The sequence below is a fragment of the Poromitra crassiceps genome (assembly GCF_964638095.1).
Source record: "Poromitra crassiceps genome assembly, chromosome: 12".
NCBI classification, from domain to species: domain Eukaryota; kingdom Metazoa; phylum Chordata; class Actinopteri; order Beryciformes; family Melamphaidae; genus Poromitra; species Poromitra crassiceps.
This window is the reverse complement of record NC_139632.1, coordinates 43,231,404-43,246,415: the sequence shown is the minus strand read 5'-3', so window position 1 is coordinate 43,246,415 and position 15,012 is coordinate 43,231,404. Positions and strand designations below refer to the sequence as shown.

At 44.5% G+C, this 15,012-nt stretch overlaps 1 protein-coding gene across 1 annotated transcript in view; it reads left to right on the top strand.

Annotated features, from left to right (window-relative positions):
- The window catches only part of LOC310786438 (dipeptidyl peptidase 9-like), a 29,095-nt gene that overhangs the window by 11,905 nt on the left and 2,178 nt on the right, over positions 1 to 15,012 (top strand). Inside the window, exons 9-20 of the mRNA XM_083647643.1 lie at positions 122 to 183; positions 2,062 to 2,162; positions 2,882 to 3,056; positions 4,380 to 4,536; positions 5,779 to 5,858; positions 6,537 to 6,707; positions 8,288 to 8,423; positions 9,657 to 9,802; positions 12,524 to 12,670; positions 13,115 to 13,267; positions 13,692 to 13,834; positions 14,365 to 14,476. Coding sequence (XP_083503769.1) covers positions 122 to 183; positions 2,062 to 2,162; positions 2,882 to 3,056; positions 4,380 to 4,536; positions 5,779 to 5,858; positions 6,537 to 6,707; positions 8,288 to 8,423; positions 9,657 to 9,802; positions 12,524 to 12,670; positions 13,115 to 13,267; positions 13,692 to 13,834; positions 14,365 to 14,476 — 1,583 coding nt within the window. The remainder of the gene's footprint in view (positions 1 to 121; positions 184 to 2,061; positions 2,163 to 2,881; positions 3,057 to 4,379; positions 4,537 to 5,778; positions 5,859 to 6,536; positions 6,708 to 8,287; positions 8,424 to 9,656; positions 9,803 to 12,523; positions 12,671 to 13,114; positions 13,268 to 13,691; positions 13,835 to 14,364; positions 14,477 to 15,012) is intronic.

The window sequence follows — 15,012 nt, the reverse complement described above, 5'->3', positions numbered from 1 at the left end:
TATTATTATTGTGGAGTTTGCTTCACCGGCGGTTGCCCTGCTGCTTCTTAGTTTGCTCATCTGGAGTCGTGTTGGTATTGATGTATGTTTGGTTTTGGCTCATCGCTGCATTTCATTCTAGGCAGCAAGAATCCTGAAATTACTCTCAAACTATCAGAAATCAGAACGGACCCTCTGGGCAAAGTGAGTACACATTCAGTGCTATGAAACATCCCGATATACTGTTGATCTGTTAATCCAGCTACAGTGAACAGGAAGTGTGATATATTGTTATGTTAATCCAGCTACAGTGAACAGGAAGTGTGATATATTGTTATGTTAATCCAGCTACAGTGAAAAGGAAGTGTGATATATTGTTATGTTAATCCAGCTACAGTGAAAAGGAAGTGTGATATATTGTTATGTTAATCCAGCTACAGTGAACAGGAAGTGTGATATATTGTTATGTTAATCCAGCTACAGTGAACAGGAAGTGTGATATATTGTTGATCTGTTAATCCAGCTACAGTGAAAAGGAAGTGTGATATATTGTTATGTTAATCCAGCTACAGTGAAAAGGAAGTGTGATATATTGTTATGTTAATCCAGCTACAGTGAACAGAAGTGTGATATATTGTTATGTTAATCCAGCTACAGTGAACAGAAGTGTGATATATTGTTATGTTAATCCAGCTACAGTGAACAGGAAGTGTGATATATTGTTATGTTAATCCAGCTACAGTGAACAGAAGTGTGATATATTGTTATGTTAATCCAGCTACAGTGAACAGGAAGTGTGATATATTGTTATGTTAATCCAGCTACAGTGAACAGAAGTGTGATATATTGTTATGTTAATCCAGCTACAGTGAACAGGAAGTGTGATATATTGTTATGTTAATCCAGCTACAGTGAACAGGAAGTGTGATATATTGTTGATCTGTTAATCCAGCTACAGTGAACAGGAAGTGTGATATATTGTTATGTTAATCCAGCTACAGTGAACAGGAAGTGTGATATATTGTTATGTTAATCCAGCTACAGTGAACAGGAAGTGTGATATATTGTTATGTTAATCCAGCTACAGTGAACAGGAAGTGTGATATATTGTTGATCTGTTAATCCAGCTACAGTGAACAGGAAGTGTGATATATTGTTATGTTAATCCAGCTACAGTGAACAGGAAGTGTGATATATTGTTGATCTGTTAATCCAGCTACAGTGAACAGGAAGTGTGATATATTGTTATGTTAATCCAGCTACAGTGAACAGGAAGTGTGATATATTGTTATGTTAATCCAGCTACAGTGAACAGGAAGTGTGATATATTGTTGATCTGTTAATCCAGCTACAGTGAACAGGAAGTGTGATATATTGTTGATCTGTTAATCCAGCTACAGTGAAAAGGAAGTGTGATATATTGTTATGTTAATCCAGCTACAGTGAACAGGAAGTGTGATATATTGTTATGTTAATCCAGCTACAGTGAACAGAAGTGTGATATATTGTTGATCTGTTAATCCAGCTACAGTGAACAGAAGTGTGATATATTGTTATGTTAATCCAGCTACAGTGAACAGGAAGTGTGATATATTGTTATGTTAATCCAGCTACAGTGAACAGGAAGTGTGATATATTGTTATGTTAATCCAGCTACAGTGAACAGGAAGTGTGATATATTGTTGATCTGTTAATCCAGCTACAGTGAACAGGAAGTGTGATATATTGTTGATCTGTTAATCCAGCTACAGTGAACAGGAAGTGTGATACATGTATACTGTTGATCTGTTGATCCAGCTACAGTGAAAAGGAAGTGTGATATATTGTTGATTTGTTGATCCAGCTACAGTGAATAGGAACTATCGTATATTATTGATCTGTTAATCCAGCTAAAGTGAACAGGAAGTGTGATATATTGTTATGTTAATCCAGCTAAAGTGAACCAGGAAGTGTGATATATTGTTGATTTGTTGATCCAGCTACAGTCAACAGGAACTATCGTATATTATTGAGCTGTTAATCCAGCTAAAGTGAACAGGAAGTGTGATCTCAACTCAGGGCAGCCTGCTCTTTCTCCCTCAGATTGTCAGCACTCAGGAAAAGGAGCTGGTCATTCCCTTCCGCAGCCTGTTCCCCGGTGTCGAGTACATCTCCAGAGCCGGGTGGACTAAAGACGGACGATAGTGAGTTTCTTCTCCAGGAGACAATAACAAAAATAAAACCCCAGACAGACGACCTATGTGTATTTTTCAAATGCACGACATAGCGCTCATAGCGTGTAATCTGAAAGTGCTGTTGAACTCTGGTAGTACCTTGGGTTTGTAGCTTCCTAGCCATGAAATCAAAATCAGCAATTCTCTGTTATCATAGCAGTAGTCGAATTAAGACCATTTCAATCGCATTATTAAAGTGCATTGTAGACCATGTATACATCTGAATAGCACTATATGATGTCCTATCAGAATTTTCACAGCATTTTGTGACGCGTAGGGTAGTCAAGCTGCTTGACGACACGTGCTCTAGCTTTAGCTTCCAGCGAGTGTGGTGCAACTTGTTGACAGAAGAAAAGATGACAGCCACCAGTATAAAGAAGTCCCAACATCTTGTCCCTAACACAGCAGAAACAGAAAGAGCTTCAGGTTCAACTCAGGAGGGAAACTCCCACGCAGGACGTAGGGCGGGTCTTCTGTCAATCAGACTCTGCTCTGTATCATGTAAACGGAAATATGAATGGAATATTCTCTATTAAGGAACTCGTGTAAACGCCTTATTTGAAATATTGTCATATTTAGAATAAGGTAGTTGGATTATTGCAGTCCATGTAAACGTAGTCAGTGAAGTTTTGTTTGGCCTCTTACTGTGTGTGTGTGTGTGTGTGTGTGTGTGTGTCTCTGTCTCTCAGTGCATGGGCGGCCATGTTGGACCGGCGGCAGCAGCGTCTCCAGCTGATCCTGCTGCCTCCGGCTCTGTTCGTCCCTGTGCAGCAGGACCCGGCCAGTCGGCTGCAGAGCCTGGAGGCCCTGGGAGACGTCCAGCCCTTCATCATCTACCAGGAGACCAGCGACATCTGGATCAATGTGAGGCAAACACCACACACACACTGCAGCTCAAAGGCTCACACTTCACTCTTCTTTCTCTCCCATGTGACTCACATCTCGCTCCCAGTGCCACACAACCGTTTTTTTTTTTTTTTTTTTTTTTTTTTTTTATATACCGTATATATATTTATTTATTTATTTATTAGGACTTAAAAGAGCCACAACTACCCATAAAGGAGGCGCATGTGTCACTGAATCAGTGTCAACAACAGCAAACAGCTGCATGGAGTCGCAGTTTTTTCCGATTATGATTCGGATGAAGTATGGCTGAAAAAAATCGAATTGAGATTATTAGACAGAATATTGCAATTATCATCACAAGTTGTTTTGTCGTACATGTTTTGGCTGGACGGCACGGCGGCCAGCCCTAGAAGTGCAAATGTCGCTGAGTGATTGAGTGAGTGTCTGTGATGACGTTACACCTGAGTGAGTGAGTGTCTGTGATGACGTCACACCTGAGTGAGTGAGTGTCTGTGATGACGTTACACCTGAGTGAGTGTCTGTGATGACGTTACACCATTGGTCGGCCGGGGCACACCCATACACGGTGTGAATTTGCGCATGCGTGGTCTCCTGACCAGACAAGACAGGGCTCACTGCTCAGTTCGCTAACCAGCCTCAGACGGTGCCTGTCCTGTAGCCTACAGCTAGCTGGCTTGCTGACAAGGTATGCCAAGAGTCACATAAACAAATGGGATTAGACAATGGTTTTGTACACGGGGGAGACAAAGCTACATTCAACAACAGCAGACAAGTTCTGGCTAGCGTTAGCAGCACTACAGCTAGCACTAGCTGCTAACTCTTAGCTACAGATTGTTAGCTGACAGGAGTCTCGAGACAACCAGACACACACACACTTTTAACAAACGTTACACCGCACTATGAAACACAGCGTTTAGGACATGTGACAGCAAAATGACATGGGGACTGAGTAGCTTTTACTGCTGCTGGCTGTAGCAGCTTTGGCTCTGTGCTGTCTGGCTGGAGAATTTCCATCGTGCGTTCGTGGTTAGGTGCATCAAGCTAGCTACAGTTAGCAAGGACGAGACAGGAAGTCTGGCAGAGGAGGCACTAGTGCAGCGGCCAGGACACATACCCCTAATCCGGCTTCCCACCCGCAGACATGGCTTGTATGGATGCCAGACCAACATGGGGGTTCGAACCTGCGACCCTCGTGTTGGTAAGCACGGAATCTACCACTGCACCACCCAGTTATAAATATTCACGAAATATCTGTGCTTTAGCTTTAGGCTGATAAGACGGATGGATTTTAGTGACACAGATCATCTCCATGTCCTGCAGGTCCATGACATCTTCCATCCCTTCATCCAAACCAGTGATGAGGAGATCACCTTCATCACGGTGAATGAGTCCAAAACATGCTTCTGCCACCTGTATAAGATCACAGCTGTGCTACAGCAGGGACACCATGACTGGAGCAGCTACACGCACTCTGAAGGTAACACACACACACACACACACACACACATACACACACACATACACACACGCACACACACACACATCAAAATGTCCAAACATTTGATGAATTTAGTATAAAGAATAAATAAAAACCACCTTGTGGTGCTATCTCCAATAGATGGATAGAGAGAACAGAACTTATCACAGACGAAACAAAGTATCACAAAAATCTAGAAGCAGGCTTTTGACCAGAAGGTTGCTGGTTCCTGGACCAACTGATACTGTGAAATCTAGACATGGAAAGTTAATAAGAAATGCTGGTTGGGCAGTCATGTGTGGAACTGTGTTACAGCAGACCAGGCTCTTTCATACACAGATCGCGCAAAAGTTGCCGTTTAGGAGTCCCGTAAAGCGAGCCGCCTCGCCACAGAAATTGCTTTCACACGAGCCAAGCAGCACGGCCACATTACCGTGCTGCTCTGTACTTTCAGGTGAAATCCCCAGCTCCCGCATTGAAAGGCGAGCGGAGGGATTTCCTGCTCCTCCTAGCCCAAATGAATATTTTCATAGGTTAGTGTAGCCTATAGGCTACTGTATGAACAAATTCATTCAACAACAAGACTTCCCTCCTTCTCCTAGTCCGCTGAGCAGGGAGGATAGGTGCACTCGCATGGTGGGCGGGCAGATCGATATGGTGTCCTACTAAAATTGGAACGATACACGACCGCCCGCATATCAAACAGCTGCAGTCTGCATAACGTTCGTCGGGGGAATAGTATAGGCTATAAATGCACATGACTACTTAACGTTAACTAATGTCAACATCGTTTGAGCATAAAGCCTAACCGCACGGAGCATTCCTCCTGGCGTCCCTGCAGTCATGATTGTATAGGCTACATTTTTTTATTTTCACTCCTGCACTTTTCTTGATCACATGAGGTGATTTCCCCTGTAATTTTTTTTATGAATGAGCAGACCATTCCCACCTTTTCCGGCTCGCTGCAACGACCTTTCAAGTGGAGGCAGGTTGCCAGGTAACCCGGCGCTGTTACTACCTCCCGTCGCGGGACAAAAGGCGTAAAACAATTGTCCACCAAAGCGCATTCACGACTTTCACATCGGAGGCGCTAATCCTATTTTCCGTGCATTTTTCGGCTTTCATAGCCGGTGTGAAAGAGCCGATTCAGTGTTCCCGGGAAACATTTATATATGTAAAAAAAAAGAAAAGCCTTTCTTTCATTCATCCGTTTACGTGACTTCATCCCTCCTTTCTCACCAGATGATTTCAAGTGTCCAATCAAGGAGGAGCTAACGCTAACCAGCGGGGAGTGGGAGGTGCTGGCCAATCATGGAGCGAAGGTAAAAAAAACCTGCCCACACATCAGTTAAAATGGAACTGTCGATTTGCCATGTCACCATATAACCAGGACTGGGCCTTTTTAGGCTTTTTTAAATTACTAGTAGTAATCTCGCATGCTATGCACGCTCGATTCCTAGGCGGTTGTGAGCCCGCACTGCAGCTCGCCCACTGTACGTCCCATATGTAGCATCACTGATGACATAATCACTGATGACATCACTGATGCCATCACATCATTAGGTAATTAGGGCAATCACCTAATTAAAAAATCTGTCTCCATCAGGTCACCCGCACGGGTGCTCTTTACACCCCCTGAAAGTTTCAGCCCGATCGCACGTAAAACGGCATAGCTGTGGCCGGCCAAAATTCTTGAAACGGAGAACAGACAGAGATTGCCCACATTGCCAAATTTATATATAGATAGATAGATACTGATAAACCAATGGTTACAAAGTGCTTTAGGGACATTTTAAAAAGCACCATACAAAATGATAGACGGTAAATAAATCAGAGATGAACTCAAATCAGACAGGATTGAAATGGGCACACGTAGAAATGGAAGGGAAATGAGATGGATAAAACAAAAAGCCAGCAATCTTAAAACATGAAGATTTTTCTCCACCACCTGTAACGACACAAAGTCACATCATGTGTTTTGTGCTGTTTGTACCGTGCAGCGCTCATCCTCTCCTCAGATCTGGGTGGACGAGGCGGCGCGCCTGGTTTACTTCCAGGGCACCAGAGACTCTCCTCTGGAGCACCACCTGTACACCGTCAGCTACGACAGCCCGGGGGAAATCATCCGACTCACCAAGCCCGGCTTCTCCCACAGCTGCTCCGTCAGCCAGGTACGCGTTGCACACACACACACACACACGCACACGCCTATGTTCATTCCCTAACCCGAACTGCACATTCACACTAGGGTTGGAACCCGGTACCACTACGGCACCAGTTCCTTTACGACCGGTACCTACCGGACCAAATTGCATTGCAGATTTCGGTGCCTGAGTTGCAGAGTGGAATATCTGCCCTCCGGTGCTCCGAAACGGCCACATGCAACTTCACAGACATTCTCGTTAGGTCACCCTCCTCAGACAAATGAAGCCCTGTCCTGCATATGACAAATAACTACAACAGTAAACCCATCATGTGTTCCACTTTATATATATATTTCACAGTCATTTTGTACATGAAGGGGTGAATATTTAAAAAAATCTAATTTTGAAGCTAAACTAATGTGATCTGGGGGGTTGTGTATTGAATGTAGTTGAGTGTGTGCAGCCGGTACAGCCCAGCAGTATATAGGTCAGGGAGAGAGCCTGTCTGTGTTGAAGCCTGGGGGAAACATTATGGATGCAGGCTGCTCATACTCCCTCTACACTCTACACCTGCATAACTGCTTATGTTGCATTCTGAAAATCCATGCAGCCCTCCTGTAACGTCTCAAGTGGAACCCAAAGTAGTTTCACACTGGAACTTTCCTCAACTTTTCTAACTGTGAGAAAGCAGCTGCTGAGCTACTTTTATTTTGTATGATTAAAACAAAAAAACTCGTTTGTCGGCATAGAAAATTTGGCTACAGCCCACAGTCCACCGATCATGTATTAGCATTATATTTGGCTATATGGTATAGTGGTATATTTCTTTCCTGTCGCAACAATATCGATGCTAAAGATAGCAGTCATCTAGCTAAAATTAGTCGTTGAAATGAGTGTTGAGCTGCGTTCACACCGACCTATTAAAGTTTGTTGCTGGCGTCGAGTTTACATACAAAGTCAATGCAAACGAGCGATTGAGCGTATATTCGCCTGGGAGAATAATCGCTGGGCGTCCGAGCGGCAGAGACAGAGCGACAGGGAGAAAATACGCTCGTCGCTCAAGATGAAATATTCCAACTCGAGCGAAAATACGCTGGCATCAGTCGCTCGCTGTTCAATGCTGATTGGCTGCCGTGTGAGAGCGAGTCAAGGATCACACTGGCTTGGAACAAACCGCTGGTTTATTGTGTGGCAACAAACCACATTGACAGGCTGACAGCTGACATGAAGTGAAGTCTGTACTACCGGTATGCAGCTCGCGTTAGGAGCACGCTGATAGGCTTTAGCTTGTAAACAATGACGGTGGCTCGTAGTGGACAAACAGCATGACATTGCGTAACGTTATATCCCCCACATGTCCGTCATTCCGTGTGCCTGTTGATGAGCGATTTAAACAGAGCGACAGAGTGATTCCAAAGGGTTGACTTGAGCGACAGAGCGAAAAATAAATATCTCGGTGTGAACGCCCCTTTGGACAGATATATTAGTCTGCCAGTACTATAGAGGGATTATTGTATGTAATTTATATCTTTCAGTAGAAACAAGGATGGATAGTGAGGCTCTGTTTGACCCCACCCTCTCTCTCTCCTCTCTCTCTGTCTACTCAGACCTTTGACATGTTTGTCAGCCATTACAGCAGCGTGAGCCATCCGCCCTGCGTTCACCTGTACAGGCTGAACAGCTCCGACAGCGACGACCTGCCCAAAGAGTTTGAGTTCTGTGCCAGCATGATGGAGTCCTCCGGTAAGAAATCAGACTGAATGAAGACTACCACAGTTCGCTTAGGACATGAAATGATGTACAAGTTGCAACGGTTAGGCAAGCATGATATTGACACAAGAAAAAATAATAATGTTGTAATTCTTTTGTAAAAGATTGCAAAGCACTGCGATGCCTGCAAACATTTTAGGTTATGGAGCTTACGTTTCTCAGTTTGAATAAAAGGAACTATTTTTGTCCAGCATGCAATGTAGTTTGCAGGCCAGGGATTCTGCACGGTGCAAGAACACCTCATTAGGAGGTTCTCCTTCATTAAAGGAGCAGTTGTCAATATTTTTCTCTTTCTGTTCAATATGTCAAGCTTACACTTTACATTTAGCTTTTAGGTAGCCCTTCTCAGGACGCATATTCAGATCATACGACCTGAATCCAGCGTCCTTTATAAGACAAGCACCCGGGGTTCCAAATTAAGTAAATGGTAAATGGCCTGCATTTATATAGCGCTTTTATCCAAAGCGCTTTACAGTCAGTAGGTACATTCACCCATTCACATACCGATGGCGGCAGGCTACCACGCAGGGTGCTGGCACACCAACGGGAGCAATTTGGGGTTCAGTGTCTTGCCCAAGGACACTTCGACACGCAGACTGGAGGAGCCGGGAATCGAACCACCAACCTCTTTTATCCAAAGTGATTAATGGACGACCCGCTCTACCTCCTGAGCTACAGCCGCCCTAAGTCTCAAGCTACAAAGATGTCATCCGCGCTGGACTTTACAAGTGTCGCATCGAAATTTCAAACTCACCACAAGTTGCCGGACAGTCTTGCAGTCTTCCGTGCAGTTTCGATAAACATTTTTAATTCTTTTTTTAAAACGGGTCGACCGCTGTTTCTTGTTAAAACCCGCCCTACTCTGCCTCTGATTGGCCTACCCTGGTATTCTCAACCAATCGTCACTCCTCATGCCTAAACCCAACCCATCGGTGCCATGCGACACTTGTAAAGTCCAGCACGGACGACATCTTTGTGGCTTGAGACTTAATTTGGAACTCCCTGGGTGCTTGTCTCATAAAGGACGCTGGATTCAGGTCGTATGATCTGAATATACCAGCGTCCTGAAGAAAGGCTAGGTTTTAGGCATTTCAACTAAATATATTTTTTACTCGTATAGAGTGCCTTAAAATGAGCCAAGATAGAGTTGATAATGAGTTAATTAAGCGTGCCTTCTGTATGGATGTTGCTGCTGTTTGTCCTCAGGCTGCCCGATGGACTACACTCCTCCAGAGATCTTTAACTTCACGGGGAAGTCTGGCTTCCAGCTGTATGGCATGCTGTACAAACCGCAGCAGCTGCAGCCTGGCAAGAAGCATCCCACCGTCGTCTTCGTGTACGGTGGCCCGCAGGTTAGTTCTCTCACACGTCACGTTAATGTCCAGCAGGCTCAGAGACTATACAGAAAGAGGAAAGTGTCAACTTTATTTATTTTGATTTTATTTATTGGTGCTTCAACAGAAAAGAGCATCGCATTCCCCTAATTGAGACTTTATTACTAAACGCTTTAGCCCCCGTTCACACAGCACACCGAAGCAACGCTCAACCTAAGCTCTACCTACGCTGAACCCACAAGTTTCATTTAGGCATCCTTGTTAACAGGCGAGGCCGTTCACACACCACCTGCGCGCGTCACACTGAAGCCTCGCTGAAGCCACGCTCACACCTTGCTCAAGCGATCGTTCAGGATTCACGCCTATTTTCTAAGCGTGACGCGTGAAGCTTGAAGCTGCCAGGTATGAAGTCAATGAGAGTTGCGGGCGGGTTCGAGGCGGGCCGAGGAGGCGCTGAGAGGAAAAGAGAAGGCTTCCTGTGTGAACGGTTAGGCGTCAGTTCAGCTTGTGCTGCTTCAAGCTTCAGCGTCCTGTGTGAACAAGGGCTTAGTCACTGAGATCAAATATGAATATAAATCTCCAGATTATACTAGGGGTGGGACAAAATATCGATACTCACGGTATCGCGATATTTCCACTTGCGATACGTTATCGATACACTGGCACCAAGTATCGATATGTTTATTTAAAAATATATATATATATATATTTTTTTTTAAATAAACAGGCTAAAATATTATGCTGTGTGTGGTAGTTGAAACATAGTTTCAAGTTGACGTTTATTTATGTTTGTAGTTGAAACAAAAACATAAATACTGTAGGCTACATGAATTTAAATGTTTGCTCATTAATATCTACTTTTACAAATGATATAGGTAGGTAGGTTATATAGGTTTTCTTGTTTTAATAATAATAATAAAAAGACTTAATGTGTAACTTTTCCTCCGTGGTATCGAAAATGTTATGAGTGAGTGAGTGAACTCTGAGAGAGTTCATGTCAATTCTGCTAATAAATACATAATACCTGCTTCTTGCCTTTTAGGGGTATTTTTTTCTCTTCAGTTACACAGGTATCGTGATGTATCGTCTTCCAATATATCGATTATCGCAGAATCGCTGTATCGTGATAATATCGTTATCGAGGGCCAAGTATCGTGACCATATCGTATCGTGAGCTACTCAGCGATTCCCACCCCTAGATTATACAGACTAGGGGTGTCCCAGACAGACTAGGGGTGTCCCAGACTAAGAATTTGCATAGTAGGGAATCTGATTGGTCTGGTTTTTTTCCTTCTTTTTTGCTCATCGATCCGCATTTGCGACATTGGCTTCCATTTTTTCCTCCACCAGACAAAAGAGCTGAAAGATCCAATTAAACAATTTCTCGTCTTCGCTTGGCAAGTGAGCCACAGCAGGGAAAAGCTGAATGTGTACTGAACAGACCTCCCATCATTCAAACTCCTCTGCAATGGACAATTCTGAACCCATTTCAAATTCCCCTGTAATCCACAAAGCCCTGCCATCAATCCCCTGTGCCAACCACACTTCTATCACTAGTCAATATAAGGCCATGACCCGTGTCGGCCGGGCCCACAGTGCTGCGCACACTCTCCCTCTCTCTGCATGGGCCCACAGTGCTGCGCACACTCTCCCTCTCTCTCCATGGGCCCACAGTGCTGCGCACACTCTCCCTCTCTCTCCATGCGTAATTATGAACAGGAGAGAGTGAGAGACAAGAGACAGAGCCCCTTTTCAAAATACCTGTAGTCTACCTTAAAAAGGATGAAAGCCGAAAATGGCAACCGTCTTCTAATTGAGACTGGCATTTATTTGTCAAAATGTGTAGCCACACCCCGGTAAACGGCATTTAATTGGGACTTGGCTTTTAATTGAAATTTTACTGTATTAATAGGCTGAAACTTTGACCAAATAGGCCATATTAGCATGATTTATTGGCGGAAACAAGCATTTTTCCCCTCACATTTTCTCCCCAATTGCACTTGGCCAAATCCCCCTGCGGTCCCGGTCGTTGCTCCACCCCCTCTGCCGATCTGGGGAGAGCCGTGCAGTGATCTGGGGAGAGCCGTGCAGTGATCTGGGGAGAGCCGTGGAGTGATCTGGGGAGAGCCGTAGAGGCATACATGTGCAGTCGCCCAGAGGCTTCTTTTCACCTGACAGCGAGGGGTATCACCGGCAGGACGTAGCGCGTGGGAGGATCACACTATTCCCCCCAGGCCCCCTCCCCCCCAATCAGAGGAGGCACTTGTGAAGCTGCCAGGACTCATAACCCACCGGCTTCCCACCCGCAGACACGGCCAACTGTCTCTGTAGGAGCGTCTGACCAAGCCGGAAGTACCGCTGCCGGGAATTGAACCGGGTCTCCGCGATGGTAGGCGAGTGCTTTTACCTCGACACGACCCAGACGCCCCGAAACAAGCGATTCTATGTCAAATCTGGACATTCAGCACCCCCATATAGCCGCCTAGCCGGGATGGAATGATCCATGTTTCATAACCACATTTTGAGACGATTCGACTGTGAGATTGGCTGTCCAATCAGGCTCCATAGATTGAATAGTGGAATATCCGGGGTCACTCTTAATACAGACATATACATATACAGTACATATATATATACAGTATACATATAATACAATACGTACCTGCATTGCCCATGGGAGGCACTCACATTATTTCCTGCATTCGATAACGCATTGCTGTAAATACTTGTCTCTTCCAGGTCCAGTTGGTGAATAACTCGTACAAAGGAGTGAAGTATCTGCGGCTGAACACGCTGGCCTCTCTGGGCTATGCTGTGGTGGTCCTGGACGGGAGGGGCTCCTGCCAGCGCGGGCTCATGTTTGAAGGAGCTGTGAAAAACCAAATGGTATCTATCACATGATGCTGTTCACTGGTATCTATCTCATGATGCTGTTCACTGGAATACATCTCACTGCCTTAGAAGCTGAGAGAGAGAGAGAGAGAGAGAGAGAGAGAGAGAGAGAGAGAGAGAGAGAGAGAGAGAGAGAGAGAGAGAGAGAGAGAGAGAGAGAGAGAGAGAGAGAGAGAGAGAGAGAGAGAGAGAGAGATGAATAGGGAGACAGATGTAGAGGTAGATGGATAAAGATAGACATGAAGTGAAAAAACAACAACTAATGCTTAAAGTTAATGTCGGTGATGGTTACTTTTTACTTCAGTCATTCAAATTGTAGTCATGAAATTGAGGGGAAAATGGGTCATGGAGAAGTTTGTGAGTGTCATCAGTGAAGGAGTTGGGAGCCCTCCATATGTGAACGGTCAGTGAAGGTGCTCTCCCCTCTGCTCCACCCAGGGCCTGGTGGAGATCGAGGACCAGGTGGAGGGTTTGAACTACGTGGCTGACAAGTACAAGTTTGTGGACCTGACTCGCGTCGCCATCCACGGCTGGTCGTACGGCGGCTTCCTGTCCCTCATGGGCCTCATCCACAAACCGAGCATCTTCAAGGTCCGCACCGCATTCCGACATTCACTTTACCAAATGTAGATTACCAAGTCAAGTCCATGTCATTAATGTCACGTCCCAAGTCTAAATGTAGAACAGTAAATTAAGTCAAAACAAATCAAGAGTCCACTATCACTTATCAATCTTACAGAAAACTAAATATCTACTTTTCAATGCAATATGGTTTTTAATAGGATAACAACTTGGTAAGAGCATCATGAGTTTGATTTTGAAAATAATCCGTTTCAACTTCAATAAATGAAATCATTCCATACAAATTCAGAAAACAGAATTTAAATTCAGTCGTCTGCTTGAGCCAATCTCATTTCACCTCCTATACAGTCAGTCAATACAGGTTTAAGTTACCCTTTCAGAAGGAGACGCTCCAGCCTCTCTCTCTGTCTTCCTGTTTCCTGTTTGTGTCCAGGTGGCCATAGCGGGAGCTCCGGTGACGCTATGGACGGCCTACGACACGGGCTACACAGAGCGCTACATGGACACGCCCGAGAACAACCAGCAGGCCTACGAGGACGGCTCCGTCGCCCTACAGGTCGACAAGCTGCCCAGCGAGTAAGAAAAACAGAACTTGGTGCCAAAATAGACCGACCCTCTTGTCTCTCACCTGATATCCACACAGATACATGTATACCTGCGTGTTGTAAATGTAGACTGTGTATTTACCAGTCAAGTTTGAACAGACCACATTTTTATTTCTCACACTTCAGAATAATGGTAAAGACATCAAAACTATGAACGAACACAAATAGAATGATGCAGCGACCAAAAGAAACAAATCAAAACTATCTCATATTTTATACTCTTGATACAAAAGCTTTGGAAAGAAATGCATACATAAGATAGACTTCACTATTCATATTTATATTGATCTAAGAAACAAATTCCATGCGTTTATCAGAAGAAGCCTTTGAGATCAAAATGGTTTTAAGAGAGGTCAGGTGGGCCCAGACTTTTGACTGGTGCTGTATATAATTTGACTCTGGTTCTGCTCTCCTGTTGACAGCAGACTGCTTCAGCTCTAGGTGTTAATATGAATAAATAAATGAAAGAAATTCACACGTGATATTTCCTGGTCCTTGCAGGCCCAACAGATTGCTGATCCTCCACGGATTTCTAGATGAGAACGTGCATTTCTTCCACACAAACTTCCTGGTGTCCCAGCTGATCCGGGCGGGGAAGCCGTACCAGCTGCAGGTAGGAGAGAGGGTCGACTCGCATGCTGACTTGTGTTCAGGCTGTGCTAGACATGTGGATCGTACTGTGATTGCACAGAGGCTGGATGGGTTTTATACCTAAACCAGCACAGCACAGTGTTCCTCGCATGGTGTCCTGGGGTTAGACAGGACGCCCTGTAGTTTGGTTCTTAATAACCGACTGGAATGATAGACGGTCATCTAAAAAAATTAATCCAGCAGCAGTAATGAGCATAATTATCTCAGCAATACATCCTTACCCGAATTTGAGTAAAGGGATATCTTATCTTATCTTGATCTGGGTCTGCTGTGTAAAGGTGCAGTTCAAGCATCCAGAGACTTACGCACATCCACTGGTTGGTGCTGAGCTCAACTGTACTAAACAGGAAAATAAACGAAAAAAGGGCTCGCAACACAATTTTTTAGATAGCTCCCGTGGCGGACATTTATTCAGACATAAAGACAAACAGTTTCGGCCTGGTTCGGGCCTTCGTCAGTGTCAAGTGAAAAATACATTTACAAGGAAGTGCTTAAATA